The 25,048-nt window shown below is 36.5% G+C and overlaps 1 protein-coding gene across 7 annotated transcripts in view; it reads left to right on the forward strand.

The window, feature by feature from the left end:
• Nucleotides 1-19,282, forward strand: part of GABPB1 (GA binding protein transcription factor subunit beta 1) — a 70,932-nt gene extending 51,650 nt beyond the window's left edge. For 2 of the 7 annotated variants that reach the window (XM_043555439.1, XM_043555441.1), the window contains exons 7-9: nucleotides 6,866-7,051; nucleotides 9,894-10,009; nucleotides 17,780-19,282. In XM_043555439.1, the coding sequence (XP_043411374.1) occupies nucleotides 6,866-7,051; nucleotides 9,894-10,009; nucleotides 17,780-17,932 (455 nt within the window). In that variant the 3' untranslated portion in view covers nucleotides 17,933-19,282. Of the gene's footprint in view, nucleotides 1-6,865; nucleotides 7,052-9,893; nucleotides 10,029-17,779 lie in introns of all 7 variants that reach the window. The other 5 variants (XM_043555440.1, XM_043555442.1, XM_043555443.1 and 2 more) reach the window with 3 other exon arrangements.
• The last annotated feature ends 5,766 nt before the right edge of the window (nucleotides 19,283-25,048 follow it).

The following is a 25,048-nucleotide window of genomic DNA, read 5'->3' on the forward strand; positions in this document are numbered from 1 at the left end:
CTTGGGATTCTTTTTCTCCTTCTCTCTCTGCCCCTTCCCCCTCTCCATGCTGCATGCTCTCTTTCTCTCTCTCTTTTTCTCTAAGAATGGATCAATAAACTTAAAAAAAAATAAATAAAGGACCTTTAAAGTGATTATTACTTTGGCAGACTCTGAAAGGAAGTTCAGTTAGGAGTCTAATGCAGTCAGCTGGGGAAGAGATAATGGTAGCATGGGTTAGGATTTGGCAAAGAGATAAGAAGCAAATAGATTTGAGAATTATTTGGGATGTAGAATTGGAAGTCTTGATTGGTTGGATGTAGGCGTTACAGCTGTGTAGTTTGTCTGGTCCTTTTAAAATAAACTCTTTCGGGGCGCCTGGGTGGCGCAGTCGGTTGAGTGTCCGACTTCAGCCAGGTCACGATCTCGCGGTCCGTGAGTTCGAGCCCCGCGTCAGGCTCTGGGCTGATGGCTCGGAGCCTGGAGCCTGTTTCCGATTCTGTGTCTCCCTCTCTCTCTGCCCCTCCCCCGTTCATGCTCCGTCTCTCTCTGTCCCCAAAAAAATAAACGTTGAAAAAAAAAAATTTTTAAATAAACTCTTTCATGAAACACTAATTTCTGGCTGTAGCCTGAGGTCCTATATTGATTTTGCTTTGCTTAGCCTTATTCTTTTTTGCAGCCCAACTACATAATCTCTTGATTAAATAGACATCTATGACCACCCTTCTTTTTTTCTTTAGAGCAACTTCTGTTCATTTTTATTAAGATGTTTTTCTAGAGGTATAATGCACCTGATAGCTCTTTTCTTCCTTTCTCCTAAGAGTGAAATTTGAATCAGGTCCCCTTTGCACATTGTTTTTTTGCTGTTCCTAAACTAGATCTGTAAAAGTGAATTAATTGGCTTTAAGGGATAAGTTACTGGACTTTATAAGATTGTTTTGGTTTTGCTTTTTTGTTTTTAATTTCAGGTTCAATTGTAAGCACAATACCTTTGAAATGTTTTTAGTGAGCATAGTTTCTAGTGTTGAAATATTTATATGTAGAATTTTCAATCCCTAGAACATCTTACAAATGGGTTTTTCTCTGTCTTATTAGGCTTTTATGGTGTTATAATTAAGAAGTTTTGTTGAACAAGAGATCTCAGATATTTTCAAAGATGCTGCAGGTTATCTAGGCTCTCTTTGTATATAACAATCTGACTTTTGATTCAGACCAGTAAATATTACACTAATTTTTTTATCCTTTAGAGGTGTTTTGACATTTAGAGGTGTGTGTATGTATGTATTTATTTTTTTTAGATTTATTTATTTTTGGGAGAGTGTAAGTGGAGGAGGGGCAGAGGTGGGGGGTGGGGAGACAGAGGATCTGAAGTGGGTTCTACACTGACAGCAGAGAGCCAGATGTGGGGCTTAAAGTCACAAACCGTGAGATCATGACTTGAGCCAAGGTCAGATGCTCAACCAACTGAGCCACCCAGGTGCCCCTGTATGTATTTTAATTAACACTCTTAAAGTTTTAGGGTTTCTCTTTTATTCTTACATGTTTCAACATTTCACTATTGTGTTGTTCATAGGGTTTCTGAGGGACACTTTGTCTTCTTACGTAATTGGTTTTCTTATAATTTTTTCTTAAATTCCTTACTATAGTACAACTTAAAAAAGAAAACTTTTCAGATGAAAGGGAGGAACTCTATTATTTTAATGACAGTCATTGCGAATAGTGCAAAGATGAAAGTTCTTGAATTGTGCCTTGATTGTGTGTGATCTCAGAAATTTCTTAGAGATGATTATGCTTTAAAGCATTTACTACTTGTAGTTAGCATTCAACCAGAGTGAACATTTCTTTTTCATATGGATATATTTTTTTAAAAAATCAAAGCAATAGTTAATGTGTTTGAAAACCTTAGTAGTTGTTCTTTTGAATATATTACTATGGCCTACATTTCATTTTATAATTCTCTTCCTGAAATTTTCTTAAGTGCTTGGTGATAAAGCCTAATTATAGTTTAAGAGAAACAAAAATGAGAGAACTCAAAACATAAAGGTTTTTTGTGTTTTCAGTATTATCTTCTGCAGTTTGTATCGTGACCCTTGATTACCAAGTAACAGAGTAACAGGGTGGCAGCCAAGTCTGTCACCCTGCCATGAGTACATCTTTGAAAACTGGGGTCCCAATAACTTACCTTGCCTTTTCTAAAAAAGGAGCTCATTGATAACCCATGATGTTCTACTGGGAGTTGGTAGCAACTTAGCATGTTTTAGAGCAACTCTGCATCTGAATGGTAGGTAACACGACTTCGGGAGAGAATGGTTTTATTTAATTACTCTTTTTATAAAGTGTTGCCTCAAATAATACATGAAAAAACCCTGTATCATTAAGGAATAGTTTTTATGTGATTTCTCTTTTCAGAATTAGTTATGTTAGAACAGTTTTTAGGTTGACAGTTTTCAAACCCATAGAAAAATTGGGGGATAAACTTTGTATCTTTCACCTATACTCACCAACTGTTAAAATCTTGCCACACCTGCATGTGTACACACACACACACACACACACACACACACACACACACACACTTTTATTTTACCACATTATCTGAAAGTAGGCTGCAGATACCATGACACTTCACCTTTAAATACTTCATCATATATCTCCCAAGAACAAGGATAGCCTGCTACATATTCATAGCTCCGTTATATTTCCTAAAAACATCAACATTAATTTAGTAACATTATCTGACATGCGGTCCACATTCAAGTTTTCTCAATTGTCGCCAAAATGTCCTTTGTAAGTGTTTGTTTATTTTCCTCCAGGATCCAAAGTTCACATATTGTATTTGGTTGTTGTGTCTCTTTAGTCTCCCCAAACCTAGGACAGTCCTGCTGCCTCCGTTTTCTTTCTTTTTTTTTTTTAATGTTTGTTTTTGAGAGAGAGAGACAGAGACAGAACGCTAGTGGGAGAGGGGCAGAGAGATAAGGAGACACAGAATCTGAAGTAGGTTCCAGGCTCTGAGCTGTCAGCACAGAGCTCGATTTGGGGCTCGAAATTACTAACCACAAGTTCATGACCTGAACAACTACCTGAGCCAGCCAGGTGCCCCTCCATTTTCTTTTTGACATTGAAATCCTTGTAGAGTCTATGCCCATTGTCTGGAAGATCATTCACATTCCGGATTCATTTGTTTTTTAATAAGTAGATGCAGGTCAGACATTTCCAGGAAGAACACAAGTGATATTTTGTAATCTCCCATTGCATCATGTCAGGAGGTACATGTCAGGCCATCCTGATAATGACCACTTGGTAAGAGTGGTTACTGCCAGGTCCTTATAGGCACATTTTCCTCTTACTAATCTTCGGTGTGATACTTTGAGAACATATGAATATCTTGTTTCTCAGAACATTTCAGTGGTTTTAACATCCGTTAGTGATCCTTGCTTGAGTCAATTATTACACTGGAGGTTACAATGATAATTTTTCTTATTTTGTCAATTAGATGTCATTCTTCTATCAAGATATTTCTTCTTTCTCCCTTTCCTCCTTTTTCATGAAGGAGAAACGGATTTTTAAAGTTTCATTGTGTTGTAATCCATTAGTGTCATTTTTCCTTTTGATGCTTCTTTATTGAAATGTAATATGCATACAGAAAAGTGCATATATCATAAGTTTACAGTTTATTGAATTATCTCAAAGTGATTACTCCTGTGTAATCACTGTTTAGTTCAAAAATGGGAAGTACACAGTATATATTTTTTGTTTTTTAAATAATATATTTTATTTAACCCAAAATATCCAAAATATTTCTATAAGAAGTCAATAAAAATTATTAGTAAGATGTATTACTTTCTTTTTTTCATACTGTCTTTGAGATTCAGTGTGAATTTCATACTAACAGTAGCATCTCACTTCAGACCGCCACATTTCAGTTGCTTGATAGCCACATAATGTGAATCATTACTCTTTTTGCATAGTATAGCCTTAGCCTTAGGTTTGTCAGAGCTTTTTGAGCAACTCTTAGAATCTATAAAGACTGATCCGGGGGCGCCTGGGTGGCTCAGTCAGTTAAGCGTCCGACTTCAGCTCAGGTCATGATCTCACAGTTTGTGGGTTCAAGCCCTGTGTCAGACGCTGTGCTGACAGGTCAGAGCCTGGAGCCTGCTTCTGATTCTGTGTCTCCCTCTCTCTGCCCCTCCCCCACTCGTGCTCCTGTTTCTCTCTCTCTCTCAAAAATAAATCAACATTTAAAAAAAAAAGTAAAAAAAAAAAAGACTGATCCAAACTGTGTTATTGAGTTTTAAAACAGTATTACCTATTTTTTTATTATTGAGGTAATACTGGGATATAACTTTATAAATGTTGCAAGTGTACAACATTATAGTTCAACATCTGTAAACACCACAGAGTGATCACTGCCAAAAGGCTAGTTACCACCCATCACTATAAAACTGACCCCCTTTACCCATTTTGCTGTGCCCCAATCTATTTCCCCTCTGGGGATCATCAGTCTTAAAGTAGTATTGTATATTTTGATGAACTTAAAATACCATGTAGGAGAAGGGAGGGGAAAATTCTTTTCTACACCTTAGGGTCTTCCATTTGGAGTAAGAATTAAATTTATATGAGCACGATTAAAAGGAGAAAAAAACCCAAAGTTTTATTACATGCCCGCAGTGGCTCCGTAAGGAAATCGAGACCTGAAAAAGTGAGCACGGCAGGCAGTTTTCCCTCTCTCACACCACCTTTCCCTCGTTGTGGCAGTAGGATGGTGCTGCACACCCCACAGACCTGGGCATGTGGCCTGCTGGCCTGGCTGGTGCACCCTACACACTGGTCCAGTGCAGTAATCCGGAAGATCACACAGCACAAAATCCAAAGCAGGGGAGGAGTGTGGGCTTGGCCGCTCAGACTTCAAAGCCAGAACCCTGGGTTCTACTCCAGGTTCATGGTGGATTGTACCAATTATTGTGGCCACAGGTAGGGACTTGTAAGGTCAGTGTGGGACTCAACATGTCTAACATGCTCCAGTGGTAAAGGAAATTTGCAACTTTTAATGTATGTAGTGCCTCTTCCTAGACTGTCAAGGAAGCTATACTTTAACATTTGCTGATGTCAAAATGACTGAGAAAAATCTCAAATCATGGGCTCTATTTCTGCCTCAATCACACGTTGTACATCTGCTTCATTAAAAAACAATAACCAAAAAGGAGCATTCCAAGCATAAAGGAAAAAAAACAATCCCCTTGGATCCCATAAGATTAAAGTCACAGAGCCTTGCATGTATGAAAAACATAAGATAAAGTCTGTAGCTTTATGGAGTATCCTTCCTTATGTTAAATATATATAACCCTTCATCAAATATTCCTTTCCTGGAAAATTCTCTTTTTAACATTGTGTACCAGGCGGTTGTCCTAATTTGGGCTCTGCTCTTTTCTCATTTAACTTTAATTTTTATTTTTTTCACGTTTCAAGTTTTAATTTAAATTCTAGTTACCAGATAGTGTAATGCTGGTTTCAGGAGTGGAATTTAGTGATTCATCACTTACATACAACACCCAATGCTCATCATAAGTGCCCTTCTTATTACCCATCCCCCCATCTAGCCCATCCCCCACCCACCTCTCTCCGGCAACCCTCAGTTTGATCCCTCAAGTTAGGAGTCTCTTATGGTTTGCCTCCCTCTCTTTTTTTTTTTGTTTTTTCCTTCCCCTATGTTCATTTGTTGTTTCTTAAATTCCACAGTATATATTTTGTATCTGATTTATATCACTGAGCATGGTTTTTGTCACATTTATCCATGTTTTGCATTTAGTCATTTTAATGGCTGTGTAGTATTCCAGTGCATGAATCTACCACAGTCTTTTTATCCATTCTGCTTTTGATGGATATCTGGTTGGTTTCAAGTTTTTGACTGTTGTGAGTAAAGCTGCTATGAATGTTCCTGTGTATGTTGTTTGGGATCAGTAGTTGGGCATAGGATTACCTGTGGGAAAGGATTTGGGCAGCATTAATTTGTGATTTCTTTACCCAAGCAAGGCCAGGGGTGCTGCTTTCAGATGTCAGAATCCTTTCAGAGCCTCTATTTTTTTTTTTTTCAACGTTTATTTATTTTTGGGACAGAGAGAGACAGAGCACGAACGGGGGAGGGGCAGAGAGAGAGGGAGACACAGAATCGGAAACAGGCTCCAGGCTCTGAGCCGTCAGCCCAGAGCCCGACGCGGGGCTCGAACTCGCGGACCGCGAGATCGTGACCTGGCTGAAGTCGGACGCTTAACCTACTGCGCCACCCAGGCGCCCCTCTGAGCCTCTATTAAGAACATAGTGTTGGATTTTATTTATATAAATGTTAACATATTGTATTATTTACTGTCATGCAGTACTAGATCTGTAGGCCATTGCTACCAAGGCAACCCTTGCTCACACAATCCAGAAAGAGAATAATGCCTATTCTGTTTACTTGAAAAATACAAATTTCCATGTTTCTTTGAATATGGAAATACATATCATCTCATACGTAAACGTAAATAGAATACAACCACATACAAAATTCTCTTTTGGATTGTAGAATTTTATTAAGCAAGCGTAACCTTTGTTATATCTGTGACCTCAGAGGATTTTATAAATTTTGTGCCTCATATAACTAAATGAAGAGATATTGCTTATTTAAATATACATATGCATAGTCAGAACTCATTTAGTTATAAATTGTGGGGCCTGTAGTCTGTTGTTAATATAGGTATGCACAGCACCACTGGAGACTGCCTTTAAGAAAAACCATGTAACAGTGTTTCTGTGTAAGAGAACAGGGAAAGCCAAAGTAGCAAAGAAAAATAAACTTCTATCTGTACTTTTGTATATGCTCACTGATCTTTACATATATATTTTGTTCCAGTAGTGGCTACGGAGGAGGTAGTTACCGCAGAATCTGTGGATGGTGCAATTCAGCAAGTAGTTAGCTCGGGGGGCCAGCAAGTCATCACAATAGTTACAGATGGCATCCAGCTTGGAAACTTGCACTCCATCCCGACCAGTGGGATAGGTCAGCCCATCATTGTGACCATGCCAGATGGACAGCAAGGTTGGTAGTAGGCATTTGCCTAAAGTTTGAGTTTATTCTCAAGGCTCGGGAAATTGTGATATGTTTTTCAAAGCAATTTTTTTTTTGCCTTAAAATATATTTTTGCAACCTTTTGCAGTAGGCTTGATTGGCTAATTTTATCTGCTTTTTAGGCTACTATTGAAATTAGCTTGCTTTCTCTGAGTATACGAGGTGGAAAGAGGAACTGGCTCCAAAGTATTCCCGTTGGAAAAAGAGCTTAAATAAATAGTTCAGAATATGCTTTGGACAATAATTTCTTATGCCATTTATTGCAATTCACATATCATACCATGTAAGAAAAGGCTCCTTACAAAGAAGTTGGACTTAGGACTTGTAGTAGGAATGTGGTGGCCACTTTTAGCATCTTTGTTTGTAATTTCCCATTTTTTCCCCTTGGAAACCTCTGAGAGTAGTAAGATTCAACAAAAGCCCCGACCACATTTTCAGGGACGCTGAAAGGCTGAGAAAACCACAAAATTCCATATTTTAAATGCTGCCAAAAACATCTAAGACCATTAGAGCCATGGAAACTCACAGAGGTGCATCAAGAAAAGAAAAGGGATTGAGCTCAGGCATTAGCATAAATACACACTCCCAGCAAGACAGGGCTCAGTCTGTGTAGGAGGTGCCATAAGCAGGGCTGAGGCAGAGGAGTACATGAATGCTGAAGGAAGCAGAAAGAGAAGGTTCAGAAAATTCCTATCTGAGCAAGCATTGCCATGTACCCAGCATCCCCTCCCCAATACATACAAAAACATGTGTGCACACGCATAACCTTTTAGACAATGATTAGGATTGCACAGACTGTGCTCATTCATGGTCAGTGAAGGAATTAGGGAAGGGAAAGGCTGGAGCTAGAAGTTCTCCTAAACCAGGTTTGGTTTAGAGTGACAGAGGAGGTATAGCACTGTAGAGCCACCACGTCTCAGGAAAAAAGTTTGTCACTGTAGCAGAAGAAGAGGAAACCATTGACTTGTGAAGCCTGCAGAGATCTTTCCAATTCTGCAGAAATCTGCTGATGGCTCATCCAAGATACTTTCACAAAGCTTCACAGAACTAATTCTAGTTATATAGAAATAAGAAAACTTTCACAGTATTTGCTTATATCGAGCAGATATAATGTTTCTAAAACCTGACATTATAGAGACTAATCTCATCCCATGAACAAATGGAAGAAATGTCATGTTTTGGGATAGGAAGATTCACTGTCATAAAGCTCTCCATTCTTCCTGAGTTAATTTATAAATGTAGGGTGATATGAAAAAAAAAAAAAAAAAGGACTATTTTAGTTTGCTACGGCTGCCATACCAAATTACCACAGACTGAGCGACTCAGCAGAAGTTTCTTCTCACAACGCTGGAGGTTTGAAGTCCAAGATCAAGGTTTGGCAAATTTGGTTTCTTCTGAGGCCTTTCTCCTTGGCTTGCAGATGGCCGCCTCCTCACTGTGTCCTCATGTGGTCAGCCCTCCTTCTGTGTGTTGTCTGTACCTTAATCTCTGCTTCTTAAAAGGACACCAGTCCTATTGGATTAAGGCCTACCCACATGACCTCATTTTACCTGATTTACCTCTTTGAAGGCCCAGTCTGCAAATATAGTCACATGGTGAGGTACTGGGGTTTAGGACTTAAGCATTTGAATTTTGAGGAGGACACAATTCATCCCATAACAGAGACTATCAGGTTTTTTTCCTGGAACTGGCCAGATAGATTCTGAAGTTTATATTAATGGGAGGAGGAGGGAAGAAGAGTAAGAAAACTTTGGGAAAGAAGAGCAATGAGAAGAACTTACTAAATATTAAAATAAATTTTTAAAGCCCCCATAATTGAAAAATGTGTAACTGACATATGAATATATACAGACTATGCAGACAGTCCAATGAAGCAGATACAAGGCTCTCAATTCTTCTTGAGTTAATTTATAAGTGTAATGTGATATGAGTTAAAAGAAATAAAACACTTAAATCTCAATATCTCTAATGTTTTAAATTACAGTGTACTAAATAAATATTTTACTTTTTTTCATTTCTGTTTGCATTTGTAAATGACAGAATTTTTAATATTTTGACAAAAAACTTCAAAGGCTCTAAAACAATTGTGATTTCCCCCATTGATTATTAAAATTGCGTGGTTTCAGCTCACAGTCATTTCTATGGTCCCACACTGCTTGCTATGCAAAGCAAGGACAGCTTCTCTCTCTCTCTCTCTGTGTATTTACATATGTATAAAAAAATACTAAAAATTAGGGACAAAGTCCAACAACCCAAAAGAAAAACAGGCAAAGTCTATAAACAGACAATGTTCATAATGATGTGTCCACACATTGGAATATTATGCAGCTAAATAAAAGAAAGCTCTGTGTATACTGACGAAAGATACCCTAGATACATGGCATGAAAAAAGCAAAGGCAGAGCAATGTATCTATTATATGTGCATTTGAATGTACGGTACCTTTTGTATAAGAAAGAAAAATGAGAATGTATATTCATGTTTTTGTATAAATTAACACAACAATAATAAATCAATAAAAGTGATTATCTGTTATGCTTATTAAACATTTTTTTTGATTTTCAGCCATACAATGAATATGTTATCTGTAAAATTAAAAAAAAAATAAGTAGGTGTGTTAAACAACAAGTTTATTAAAAATGCACCACAAAGACAGATATGGACATCCTCATAGAAAGCAAATCAGTGCTTTGAAAATAGTATTTTGGAACATATTTATTTTAGAGGAGTTATGTCAACAATGTCACAGATAGTTTTATTTCTACTAAACCTATCTAAAAATGAATTAATGTATACATTTTTTTTCATTTCAGTGTTAACAGTACCAGCAACCGACATTGCTGAAGAAACTGTTATAAGCGAAGAACCACCAGCTAAGAGACAATGTATCGAAATAATTGAAAACCGGGTGGAATCTGCAGAAATAGAAGTAAGGAGTCTTTTACCCGGTGTGTTTTGCTGCAGTCATCCAAAATAAACTCAATTTGCTTTTCTTTATTTTTAATTTCCTTTTGGTGTTTTATATTTATTACTGACAGTGTTGTCTTGATACAGAATGAAAGTACATAGTATTATTTTGTCTAGTTATTTGCTAATACATATAGCAAGCCCTCAATAAATAAATATTGAATGAATGAATGAATGAGTGAAGAATTTGTTTATAACAAAGTCTGTCATCGTGATAACATTGGAATGTCTTTGGTTCTTGCACTTCATCCTTTATTTTCTATTATATTTACATACATCATTCTCACAAGTCACTAAAGGAAATGTCACTGTGTATTGATGAAAAACATTCTTTTCTTTCAAAAGTGAAATTCAAAGACCTATTTGGGCTGGAAGATCCTTTTTAAGAAGGTTGATGTTTGTTGACTAGGTTATTTTTAAAAAACCATAAGTAACTGCTTATTTCACTGTTAAGTTCTTTAAAAAGGAATTTAAATTTAAGCTAGCTTTTGAAAGGATTCAGTCTTTTTCCTTCTAGTTTGGCAGTACAACCAAAAACCATAGATGCCTCCCAGGTTTTTTTTCTTGCATGACTGTAAATAAAACTGTGTCCCTTGAATTTGATATTAACTCATATAAAGTGTAAGTAAAGTTATTCTGGAATAACTTTGAAAGATCAACTGCAGTGTAAAGAACATTGGACTTGAAATTAAATGCGTTAGATTTGAATTACACCTCTTGCCCCTATTAGCTTGGAGGCACATTATCTTACTTTTCTGAGTTTCAGTCTTATTTTCGCTCATATGAGAGTTTTGGGTAATGGTATCTGTATTTTGGACATTTTATCAGAGATGAAGAAGTCAGCATACTCATTATACTCATATTTGTAATATCTGGTATATGTAAGTAGTAAGTGTTGCCGAATATCTTAAATATTGTTGGTGAATAGGAATTCTGAAGGTTCTTATCCATAGAAAAGAGGATTACTTTATTTTGAAGGGGGCACTCAGGATTTTATTTATTTTTAATATTACTGTTTTAAAAATGTTTATTATTTAAAAAAATTTTTAATATTTATTTTTTGAGAGAGAAAGGGAGACAGAGTGTGAGCAGGGGAGAGGCAGAGACAGGGAGAGAGAGAGAGAGAGAGAGAGAGAGAGAGAGAGAGAGAAACAGAATCTGAAGCAGGCTCCAGGCTCTGAGCTGTCAGCACAGAGCCCAACGTGGGGCTTGAACTCACGGGCTGTGAGATCATGACCTGAGCCAAAGTTGGACACTCAACTGACTGAGCCACCCATGTGCCCCAAAAATGTCTTTTTTATTTTGAGAGACTGAGAGAGAGAGAATGACTTGGGAAGAGGCAGAAAGAGAGGGAGAGAGAGAATCCCAAGAAGGCTCTGAGCTGTCAGAGGAGAGTCTGATGCTGGGCTCAATTTCACAAACTGTGAGATCATGACCTGAGTTGAAATCAAGAGTTGGACGCTCAACTGACTAAGCCACCCAGGCGTCCCCCAGGATTTTATTTTATTACTGTTTTTTCAAAGTAGTCTCCATATTCAATGTGGGGCTTGAACTCACAACCCTGAGATCAGAGGTCACATACTGTACCAACTGAGCCAGCCAGGTGCCCTGAAAAGAGGATTTTTTAAAAAGTCACTAAAAGGCAACGTGATTCTGACTGAGGACAACTAGAATATTTCTTTGCTCCAGTGCATCTAAGTGTAATGCTGATACATCTTTAACCACAGTCACAAAGGACATATTACTGAGTTAAAAAGAATCTGATTCATACTTTAACCAGAATGTTTTGTAACAGTATGGCTTTAATTATTGAGGGTAAATTGCTTTGTTTCTTCAAAATTTAAAATGATATTCAGTACATGGACATTCTTACAGTTTATTCCATTGAACAGTATTAGTATACTTATTTTGTAATCTTTTAAATATGTTTTTTTGGATGTTGACTATCATTTCTGGCACATAAGGTTAAAAAGTTTTGTCATGTACTTTGCTTTAACTAATAAAACATTTTTTAAATTCTTTGAATTTTATTGAACATAAACTTACTGAATTCAACAAATTATGTGTTTAAAACAGTGAATGTGCAGCCTGTGCCTTTATTCACCTAATAACCAATGAGAGTTGCTGTTTCCTTGAAGGTTCAGCCTGATTCCCCTCTTATGGTCTTTCAGAGACCAGGGAGAATAATTTCAAATAACAGGAAAAGTATGAATTGAGGTATAGAAATGAACTGGAACCAAGGAGATAGAACTTCAGGGAGATGGAGTTTTAGTTTGGTATAAAGAAGTGGGTTTTTGTTGTTGTTGTTTGTTGTGTTTTGTTTTTAGTAATTAGAGCTGTCTGGTAATGGAAACCTCATTCTCCATCACCAGAAATGTTAATGCCAACATTGCATGATCTCTCTAGAGCTATTACAGAGAGACCTTGAAGTATGCGGTCAGTATAGGTGGTAGAGGTGGGCTGAGGATATAGAATGAAGAGTGGCCTCCATTGTTTTCATCAAACCAGGCACTCATTTCCTTATAATACCTGGAGTTGTTCTTTTGAACTTATTTTCTTAAATGACCAATGGAGTTGTCTTGGGGGCAGACTTTTATACTCTAAGTGACAGCTTAGCCTTTAACCGGAAAAGTTTCTCACAAGCAGTGGTTCTCATCTGGGATGTTTTTGACCCCAGAGGACACTTGGCAATGTCTGGAGATATTTAGGGTTGTCACAACTAGGTCGGCCACTGACATATAGGGGGTAGAGGCAGGACATGTTGCTAAACATCCTACAATGCACAGGACAGCCTCCATAGTAAAGAATCATCTGGTTCAAAATTATCCATGCTGAGATTGAGGAACTCTGCTCTACAGCAATTAAAAATTATGGGCACCTGGGTGGCTCAGCTGGTTAAGCATCTGACTTGGGCTCAGGTCATGATTTCATGGTTTGTGAGTTTGAGCCCGGTTTCGGGCTCCTTGCTGTCAGCATGGAGCCTGCTTTGGATTCTCTCTCTGCCCTCTCCTGTTCTTGCGTGCATACTCTCTTTCTCTCAAAATAAATAAACATTAAAAAAAATTAACTCATTATACAGAATCTAACATATTTGGGGTTTCTCTGTATGTTTGTGTCCACAACTACCAGAGTGACTGTTTATAAGTCAAGTGCTAAGAATTTACAATTTCCCAACTAACGTTGGAGAGGTTTATTAATAATCTCTACAAAATTAGCTTAAATAGTAGAAAATGTATTGTAAATGGTGAAGCTTTTATATTTGCATTATAGCAATAAAGGAAATGAAATAGGTTTGTTTTTTGAAAGGGAGGTCTGAATAAGACACCAAATTGCAATAATGTATATCATATCACCCCCTCCATACTACTGCATTAAAGGTATTTTTGGGGAGAGGTGTGATATTTGTGAATTTCTTCCATAAATAAACATTAGGCTATTCTGAATTGAAATTAAAACTATTCTTTTGTAATGTGGGAGGGAGGAAATATAATTAGTGCATTAGGAATAACAGATTCTTCTATTATTTAGTTGTGTGAATTCAGGAAATACCTTTACCTTTTCATTGCTATGGAGGTTAGAGATTAATATGTTTATTAGCAAAAAATTTTTTTTTTTAATGAAATATTTGTGTCTTGTAACCAGTGATAGACTGGGATCCTTAGTGTTCTTTTAAAATTTGATTTCTGTAAACTTTACACAGTGTTTTATTTGATGCAGTTTTTTCAATCTCTTTTCCTTTTATTGATATTCTTTTGATCCACCACAGTTTAAGATTTCCTGCAGTCTCTCTTTTTGGTAAGTTTTTTCTCTAGGGCTGGGGTAGGCAAAGTTTTTTTTTTCTGTGAAGGGCCTGATAGTGAATATTTTTGGCTTTATGGGCTTTATAGTCTGTGCTTCACCACTTATCTTTGCCATCGTAGTGGGAAAGCAGCCATGGACACTTTGGAAATGAATAGAAATTTCAGTAAAACTTTGTTTATAAAAACAGGCTCATATGTGGCTCATGGCACTTGGAAAATTGATGTTTATACACAAGGAAACAGGCAGCTCACACACCCTGCCCAGTTTCTTTCTTTTTAAGCAAATATTTAATGGTTAAGAATATGGGTATATTTTATCATTTTCTGATTGTGTTATCTTGATCAAGTTGTTTAACCTTATAAGGCTTGATTTCCCCATCAGTAACAAGGCGGAAAATAACAGCACCTACATTATCAGATGGTTACAAAGTATAAATGAGAATACATGTAAAAGACTAGGACGATGATGGGCATGTGATAAATGCTCAGTAAATGTTAGCTGCTATTAAAATTATCTTCTAAAATATATATAGAAGTAGAAGATAAATGAGTAGAATGATTTTTTTGCTCTATAATAGCTAAGGTAAAATAAATTTGAATATTAGAAAATTAAAAATAATAAAATGGTTATGAGATCATTGCTACCAGCTGAAGCAGAATTCAAGAATTTTGTTTGAAAATAAAAAAGCAAACTCAAGTCTTTGCCCTATTAGTCCATTGCCTGGGTTTGGAGTTGTAGTGTAAGAGAAATATCTTCTCTATTGCAACCAAACTGTGACTATTATCTGAATTTACTTTTTTGGAATTCTTCCATATTATACTGTTAAAGGAAAAATACTTGAGTATTACATATTAATAGACTAAGGTATATTTATTTACACATGTCAAAGTCCTTTTTATCGTGCTTTTATTGCAAAAGGTCAAAGCCATAGCCTTGGCATTTCTATTTATTTAAATTTTTTTTTTGTAATGTTTATTTTTGACAGAGAGAGACAGAGCATGAGCGGGGGAGGGGCAGAGAGAGAGGGAGACACAGAATTCAAAGCAGGCTCCAGGCTCTGAGCTGTCAGCACAGAGCCCGACGTGAGGCTTGAACTCACAGACCGTGAAATCATGACCTGAGCTGAAGCAGGACACTCAACCGACTGAGCCACCCAGGCACCTGGCATTTCTATTTATTTTTAAAGAGTTTTTTATTTTTGAGATTGTGTGTGTGTGTGTGTGTGTGTGTGTGTGTGTGTGAGAGAGAGAGAGAGAGAGAGAGAGAGAGAGAGAGAGAGAGATGGAGTGTGAGCAAGGGAGGGGCAGAGAGAGAGGGAGACACAATCTGAAGCAGACTCCGGGCTCTGAGCTGTCAGCACAGAGCCTGATGCAGGGCTCAAACTCAAACCGCGAAATTATGACCTGAGCTGAAGTCAGATGCTCAACTGACTGAGCCACCCAGGTGCCCCTTGGCATTTCTATTTAAATATAAATCTCAAATGTCAGTGTGATGCATTGTTCATGTGTGAAACAACCAAATTACTGTTTACATTAAGGAAGTGTCTTGCATATAATATATGTTCAGTAAACATTTAACAAATAAATTTGGAAACAAAGGATCTCTTTGAGTAAAGTAAGAAGTGATATTTTCCACTTTTTAGAGATTTTTATTTGCTTTGAAAAGTGAGATGGCAAAAAGTTTTCCTAAATACCTACACTCCTGAGAACTAAAAATGGAAACACTTAAAAAAACTTTAATAATGTTAACTGCTTTCAGTCTTGAGGATTAAGTGTAGTGCAATGATCTTTTACCTTTCAGACTTTACAGATATAGTTAAGAAATGCAGTGTAAATGAATCTTTTATTTGGCCTAGTAGAAGGGAGCTATCTTTTCATTTATATTAAGATACATTTTACTAATTGAATAAAAACAAACTGTATTTACTGTTAGACTACCTCACTTAATTTGCTTTCATCTTCTGAAGTAATTGTGAATCCCTTGCTGTTTCTAAATGTTAATGAATAGCTAGTATTAGAAGATACCTTAGAGTTAGAGAATCTGTCCCAATATTTCCTACCAAATTCAAAACTTTGGTTACCAAAGGATTTTATTTCTTAACACATGTCAAAATTTTTTTTTTTAAATTTTGATGTTTATTTATTTTTGAGAGAGACAGAGCATGAGCAGGGGAGGGGCAGAGAGAGAGAGACAGAGACATAGAATCCAAAGTAGGCTTCAGGCTCTGAGCTGTCAGCACAGAGCCCGATGTGGGGTTCAAACTCACAAGCTGGGAGATCATGACCTGAGCTGAAGTCAGACACTTAACCGACTAAGCCACCCAGGTACCCTAACACATGTGAAATTTTAAAACACTTCTGCACGGCCATGAGTGCTCACTTCTGCACGGCCATGAGTGCTCCTGCCAGTGGTGGGGGTCTAGTTCCTGGAGAAGCAGCACCCCTCTCCCACCTTTTTCATTGGCGTGCTCAAAGTTCTTCATAGTTCACTGCCAAGGTAGTGGTGTTGATTTCTTGCCCGAGGCTTGACTCTTGGGTGTCCTTTCTGACTTGTTCCTACTCTGCCATTTTGCCTGGAGGAAGGGTAAGAAAAGGGTAAGAAAAAGGTAGCAGGGAAGGGCATGGGCATTTGTTAAATGGAGATGGAAGGGTGCATGTGTTTCTTGTACGTTTTGTGTAAATGGAAGCCTACTTGCATAATCTATCATTACTACATTTGGTGGACCCAGGGGAAAAAATACACGTTGGACTTCATTCCCAGTATGAGGAAGGGAATGGGATCAAAGGAAGGAGTATTAAATATGCTCCTCCTTGGAGACCATGTATGACTAGTGAAGGGGAGGGAATCTTTTGGTGTTCACAATGGACAGGAGTCAAAGAGGCAGTGGAAGAGACCCTCATACTGCCCTCTCCCCCAGTAGGTTGCTGACCCTCACCTCCGGTTCCCTCTGGTCAAGTGTCTTGTCCAGTATGAACCTGGCGTTTCTTAGATTAATAATAGTCCTACCCTCGGCCTTCATCCCACTGAGAGGTCCTAGCCTCTGTGATGAGGTTGTGTATGGGCCTGTGCAGGTTGAGCTTTTGTCCATGCGCATACTAGAGGCATGAGAAAGGAGTCTTTGAAATGCTTTCCCTTAGGCAACTGAATAGGGGCAGAGTGAGGAGGAGAAAGAGTATCATTTTCATTGGGCTAGATTTGTGTTTAGCATTTAGAATTGAATGCATATATTTTATATTTGGACAATTTAATGAATCACCATAGAGAAGTTAGTATTTTATTGGTTTGTAAAAATGGTATAATTTAGGAAAAACTAATCTAGACCAGCACCCCTTCATTTTAGAGATGAGGAGTCTTACTTATTACCATAGAGGAAGATAGTTTCAAAAGCAGTAACATTAGAATCTTGTAAACTCAACTGTGTTACGAGGGAAAAGCTATGTCCTCTCTGAATACCATTTTGCTCATCTGTAAAATGGGCATAATCTTTATCCTAGAGGCTTGTTATTGGAAATCGCCTTGTTTGGTCACATAATAGGTGCTCAGTAAATATTAACTGTTATAGTTTATTGTACCTTTACATAAAACATCACAGAGGTGTGAAGAGGTATATTTCTGTCTTAAAGTCTTCATTAGTTTTTATAGTATATATAAAAGTACAGGTACACGGTCTGGGTTCATTATGTTAATCTTATTTTTAATTGGAGTAATTTCTTGAGGTCAGAAACTAATCCGTATCAGCGTGGAGCACAGAATTAGGGGCTTTAATTACTAATGAATTGACTGAAAAGGCAAGATGCCTAGGAAATGTCAATGTAGGTGGTGACTACATGTAGCTACTACAGATTTTTCTATTTGAAGGATGCATGCTTGTATATGTTCCTAATGTATTTGTGCAAAAATTGAAAAAACAAACACCTTTTTTTTTAATTAGGAGAGAGAAGCTCTTCAGAAACAGCTGGATGAAGCAAATCGGGAAGCACAAAAATATCGACAGCAGCTTCTAAAGAAAGAACAGGAAGCAGAGGCCTACAGACAAAAATTAGAAGCTATGACTCGCCTTCAGACTAATAAAGAAGCTGTTTAATTGAAATGAACATGTAGTTTGGATTTACTTTTGGTTAAGAACGAACCCAGTCTTGAACTGTACACAAAAGGTGCAGTCGCAGGAAGCGAGGAGAACAGAAGAGACTACGGATTGATGACTGGACTTAAGCCATGAGCTTTGAATTCTTGTAACATAAAACTTTAGAAGTTGTGAAATGTATTTAAAACTGAATTCTGTAAATAGTTTTTGTTTTTTTACAGTTCCAAATGAGTTATAAAGATTGTTGAAGAGATCCAAAAACACAATAAGCCACTGTTTTTGTGAATTCTTTTTGATTTTAGTATGAACCTTAATTTCTCAGAAACAGAACAGTTTTAAGGGTGATCATTGTTGATTAGACCAAATGTTATGTAATAATTATGTGGTGGACTGATGCTGGAATTACTCCTGTAGGTATAAACTTCTATATGAAGAGAAGATTTCTCCCAGGAAATCTTTGTACAGCTTTAAGTTGTCTCAGATTCTCTGAAAACATTTTTTAGAAAGCAAATTTTTATATTTGTTCAATTTCAGCTATACCCAAGTAGATTTACATGTATATGAAGCAAATATTTTTTAAACTTTCTGTTTGTACATATTCTGCATGTTTTATAATTTCAAAATGCATCACTTGCATAAGTATTTTTCCCATAAAGATGATGAAAGTTACTAGGAGAAAAAAAATCCTTTTATTTAGTAGGTCATTGAGAGTGAGTAAGCTAGCAGCTGGTTTTATTGGAATGACAATGTTCTTAGAAGGAGCAGCTTACAAGAAAACTTGAATTTGCAAACTGCAAAATCTATGCTTTTTTGAAAATTTCATAGTGGGGACGTGAAACTGTATTCTGTGCCTTCCATCATGATTTCCACATGAAAGCACTTTAAGGCACTGGATTTTAAGATAATGTTTTTGGGATACTCAAAGCATATGGGTTTCTGAAATATTTCATGGACTCATTTCTCCCCAGGAAATTATTCTTATGGAAAAAAAATTGCTTTTGTATGTAGAACAAGAACTTTTTGTACTAGTGATGCTATAGATATGTCTAACATAACTTTTACTTTTCCCTGTGAAAGCCGTATGTCTGTGCTGTGACTTGCTCTCATCACAATATTGTTGAATTCCACAGTGTATGGACATTAAACTCTGACATACTGTTCGTTCTTTTTTTGTAAAACATAACTTCAAGCTCTTTTTTTCTTGCTTTATTTTTTAATGTTTTATTGCTTTATGAAAATGTTTAACCCTAATACCCTCCTAGATTACCTATCTGTATAAAGAAGCAATTACCCTTAAAACTGTACTCTGGCCTACTTTTCTATTTTACAATTAAATATCTTTTCCACATATGTTCAGTGTAGACTGATATTTTAACCCCACATTAAAAATTTTGTTCTGTATCTTATAGCTATATTCCACCAGAATGAAAATATTATATATTCTTCACACTGTGTCTTATAAATCCTGGAGGTAATTTCTTGGGAATTTGTTAGTTCTCTCACTGGAGTTATTATAGTTATTAAGGTAATAAAAGGATCTGTGAACTATCGGCCTGATAGTTGCTGTTTGGAAACTTAGAAAGGTTTGAGAACTCCAAATAGAAGAGAAAAAACCTTTTCAGTTTTCCACTAAATTTAACATATATTTTAAATGATCTACACCTATAGATTTAACAAATGCTCGGACATATTTTCAATAGCATGAAGCTACTTTTTCTCTCTCTCTTTTTTTTTTTTTTTATCACTTTAATGCATTTATGGCTTTGTTAAGCAGGGTGCCTTTGACATATGCAATATTGGAGTGGAGAAGGACCACTATGTACACCCCGGGATGCAAACCACTGTAGACTTTGCTTCCAGACCAGATTGGCCCCAAAGAGCCTTGAGACAGTGTTGGAAATAAACTCCTGAAAGCTAATTTAATATGTTTTTTGACTTCTAATCTCCTGTTGTGCTAGAGACTTGGCCTGGGACAAGAAGGAATTTTGATTTATAATAACATTTGACATAGATGGGAGAAAACAATTGGTACTTAAAAGGAGTAAGTCTATGATAGTATCAGGTTAATACTCAGATGTCTTTGGGAGAAGTTCACTTTTTTCAGAGTGTTCCATTGACCTTGTATAATTCCTCAGTCATCTATATCTGATTCAGTGTGCTGTGAAATCAATAGTTAGACAAGAATGTATAACAAATTTAAAAAAAAAATTTTTTTTAGCTTGTTTTCAGTTGGGCTGAAAAAGCTTTGCATTCTCATTCTGTGTTTTGAGCAGAGGATTAAAGGAACTGACAGAATAAAATAATATAAAAGTTTTCAGAAATCCATACTTAATGTGTTTCCACTACCTAACGATGGATTTGCAGTTAAAGGTCATTTGGTTACCATATCAATGTGTGAACAAACACCTTTTAGAGCAGCCTTACTCCAGGGTTCTGTGAGAGAATCAAGCCCTAGTGCCCTAAGTACTGGGCCTAATGGATTAATATCTTTTAATGAATTAGTTTCTTCCTTGTGCATCTAGAATAGTACTGGCTATGTACTATCTAGACACTGAGCTCATTTGATGTCTTAATTGCTTCATTACTTGGTTCAGATTTAATACTTCCCTGTGTCCAGTCACTGGAATTTGAGGATTACAAATCTAAGTTGGGTCTGTGATGCTTTAAGAAAGCATCCTCTGGCAAGTAGTATCTGCGGGGACTGTGCTTCTCAACTAACTTTCATTTATTGTTACCTATTTTATTTATATCCTAATCGCTTCTGTAAGGGCTTGTGATGTCATTTGTTTTAACTTGCTTTAGGAAAAATTTTCTTACGTCAATCTTTCATGCCACGAATGGCAGAGTAGTACTCCGTTCTTTTACTTTGACGCTGGATTGCTCTATTTCTTTGTGGTGCTGGAGGGCTGGGAGTTGGGGAGTTTTCTCCTGTGACATTCAAAAGAACAAAGTGAAATGGAAGAGGGAATAAATGTGAAATCCCATGCCATTTTTGTTTATGACCAAAAGATATGTGTATAAATATTTTTATCCAAAGCATATTGCTAATGAAAATCTATGCCAGCATATTTTTCTTCAACATGATTGTTTATGATGTTATTTATTGAACATTAGAAGAAACCATTGCCTATAACGGGAATTGGTGAGTTGATAGACCTATTCATGGATGCTTTGTGCTAATATGACTGATTATTTTTTTCTGTTTTACTCTATACATAGCTTCTTCCTGATAAAATCTATAGTTTTCTTTGTGCTTTAATACCTGGAAGACCTTGAGGACTAACTCAAAATATACCAAGAAGAAAAACCTTTTCAGATAAAATCACAAAACAATTGAAGGAACCTTTGTGGATGAGCTCCATATGGAACCCATATGGGTGGGTTCCCAAGGCATTAGCACTCAGGCTTATATAGCAAATAGAAAAAAAAACCTTTTCTATTCACCTAGCTTCTATTGAGTAAATAACTCCTCCAGCATGTCAGATCAACTTAGGAATGAACTAACAGATTTGTTATTTCATTAAGTAATATTTACTGTACTTGGACTTCATTATAGATAGCTAGTTTGTTGTAGTTGTGAATGATGTTTGCTATTTGCTTTCTCTGTGTTAGGCGAGAACATCTCAGTGCACATGGATTCAGTTTGACGTAAGCTCCCTGAATTCATTCTTAGATTACTCTGTGGAACCCATGATGGAAAATGCAGTATTATCACTGGAAATATGCTTCTGGTTCCAAATCAAAATTGTGATATCAATACTTTTGTGACTTGTTAAAACTATTTTCCAAGTGTAGAGATATACAGATAAGTGGTCTTAATAGTTTTTGATCATTTTGATACCCTGAGCACCTTCAAAAATATTTCAGTTTAAGAATAATCAAATATTGAATGAATATAGTTTGGGTATAAATTATTGAGGACTCTTCACTTTTAGATAAAGGCTATAACTTCCAAAAAACAACAATTTGCTTCCTGGAAAAATTTTGATGTCTCTGCGATTCTGTCCATTATGCTTTATTAATTGTTTAGGTAGTTTTTTCATTTGAATAGCTTAGATCTCATGTGCACAGTTGATATGTAATATGTTTTCTAGATTACTTAAATATCTTTGATCTTTTTCTGTAAGAAAATTATTTTCTTATATATTTTTTGTGTGTCAGGTAAAAGTAAAGCATTTATTTTTGTATTACCATTTTTTCATAATTACTCCTGATTTGCCATTAAGAAAGCTTAGGGGCGCCTGGATGGCTCAGTTGGTTAAGCATCTGACTCTCGCTTTTGGCTCAGGTCATGATCTCGCAGTTTGTGAGATGGAGCCCCAAGTCGGGCTCTGTGCTGACCATGTGGATCCTGCTTGAGATCTCTCTCTCTCTCTCTCTCTCTCTCTCTCTCTCTCTCTCTGCCTCTCCCCTGCTCGTGTATGTGCTCTCTCTCTCTCAAAAGAAATAAACATTTTTTAAAAAGCTCATACTTAGTGAACCTAGTCTCTTTTTTAAAAAAATTGTTGGTTTGCCAAAGTACTGACTACTTACAAACATTTCTGCTCAGTATCAGAGACTTTTGACATCAAACCCTGAAGCATATTGTTAAGTGTGCTTACTATCTTTGTTAGGTATAATTCAATACTCATTAGTTCTGTTGTTGGTTTAATGAAAACTAAAAAACATGTAGAAGGACACAAAACAACAATATAGCAAACATTCATGTACCTACTACCCAAGTTTAATAAATCTTAAGTTTATCTTGTTTGTTTCAAATCTTTTTAGAGACAGAATGTTCTAGATGTAGTTGAAGTCAGTTTGTTTCCCTTCCTCATCCCATTCTCCACCCCCACCAAAAGGCAGCCACTTCCTTGAGGTTGAGATGTTTCAGTCTACCCACATTTTCTTGCTTTTACTACACACTGGATTTTGTAAATACATGGTAGCGTTTTGTGTGGTTTTTAAACTTTAGTAAAGCTGTCATTCTATACATATGTCCTTCTGCATTTTGATTTTTTCAATTCATCAGAATTTTGTTTCATTTTATTTTTTAAAGTTTATTTTTGAGAGAGACATAGTATGAGCAGGGGAGGGGCAGCGAGAAAGGGAGAGAAAGAATCCCAAGCAGGCTCCACCCTGTCAGTACAGAGCCCAACGCGGGGCTCGAACTCACAAAACCATGACATCATGACCTGAGCCAAAACCAAGAGCCAGACGCTTAACTGACTGAGCCACCCAGGTGCTACAATTCATCAGAATTTTAGACATTTATTCATATTGATACTTGAATACTTTTTCATTTTGACTATTATATAAAATTAAGTAAAGACATACCATGATTGATTTATTTTTTGTTCTATGTATAGATATGTCACTTCCAACTTTTTGCCATCACAAATAGTACTCTGTGAACTATGCGCTTACATGTGCTAAGTTTCCCCAGAAGGTGGAATTGTTAGTCTAGGGCGGTCAATTTTACCAATATTGTCAAATTCCTTTCTAAGGTGGCTGTGAATAGTGAAAAGTGATGAGAATTCTCATTTTCCCACATCTCACCAACACATGACACTGTCACACTTTAATATTTTTACCAACCCTCATTGGTATAAAATTGTTCTCAATATTTGCAGTTTCCTATTATGAGTGAGGCTGAACATTTTCATCCTGTTCTTTCTTGTTCATTAGTGTTTATTCTTCTGTAAATTGCCAGGTCATGGCTGAATTTTTAATTGGGTAGTTTTTCAAATTGCTTTGTTGTAGCTTAATATTTTTCTGGAAACTGATCTTTTGTTGGTTGTATGAGTTGCAAATATCTTCTCCCAGTGTCTGATTTTTTTTTAAGTTTATTTATCTTGAGAGAGAGAGAGCAAAGCATACATGTGCAAGAAGGTGAGAAGTAGAGAGAGAAAGACAGAGAGAATCCCAAGCAGACTCCACGTTGTTAGTGCAGAGCCTGAGGCAGGATTGGAACCATGAGATCATGACCTGAGCCCAAATCAAGAGTGGATGCTTAAACGACTGTGCCCCCCAGATGTCCCCAGTGTCCAATTGTTTAAAAAAATTTGCTTATATTGTCTCAATTAGTACATATTTACTATATGCGATTCTCAATGCCACCAGGCTGAGGGAGATTCCCAAGTTTCATATGAGTCTAACACTCAAGTGTATAATTAAAAGTGGGATGAAATTTTAATTTATAATTTGATCCTTCTCATTTTAGTTCAACATCATTTTCTTTTTATAATGTATGCAGTAAGGGACAGATTTGATTTTTACTTGTATCATTTTTAAGAGATGTAATATATTACCTAAGATAATTTTTTTCAATTCTTGCTCTAACTTTTGATATAAATATTTATTTATATTTGTATATTTTATAAAAGTCTATTTCAAGTTATATTTGAAAGGACAATGAGTGTTTGGATTATTGCACATCATGTTAAATAAAGTTTTTGGGAGCATTTAACAGTCTCCAAAAATTAGAATTTCACTAGCCTCCTGCTCCTCGAGGTCTGGTGTCTTAAGAGTTGCAGATAACATGGGGTGCCTGGGTGGCTTAAGCATCCAACTTCGGCCAGGTCATGATTTCATGGTTCATGAGTTTGGACTCTGTGCATCGGGCTCTGTGCTGACAGCTCAGAGCCTGGAACCTGCTTCAGATTCTGTGTCTCCCTCTCTCCATCCCCCACTCATGCTCTCTCTCTCTCTCTCTCTCTCTCTCTCTCTCTCTCAAATTAATGTTATTTAATGAATAAACATTAAAAAAATTAAAAAAGAATCTCAGATAACAATATTGAGAGAGACATCTCGCTGTGATGGAAAGAACATGAGTATTGGACAGATAGTGCTGTGTTCGAATTTTGACTCCTTCAGTTATTTTGTGTAATTTTAGCAAAACATTTTAATTACCTTGAGACTCAATCTCTCAAGGATGAGCTAGAAGATGGCTTTCATAAGGTTGTTATGAAGACTGAATCAAATAGTATGCATAAAAGCCACAAGGCATAATGGTTAGTACTTAGTAAGCATTTGTTAATTATATTTTGAGGAAATACGTAGAAGGGGCAGAGCTCTATTGAAAGTATGTAAAGGGCACTCATTCTAGCCCTACACTCTCCCTTTGGACAAACAGGT

The sequence above is a fragment of the Prionailurus bengalensis genome, chromosome B3 (genome assembly GCF_016509475.1).
Source record: "Prionailurus bengalensis isolate Pbe53 chromosome B3, Fcat_Pben_1.1_paternal_pri, whole genome shotgun sequence".
Lineage (NCBI taxonomy): Eukaryota > Metazoa > Chordata > Mammalia > Carnivora > Felidae > Prionailurus > Prionailurus bengalensis.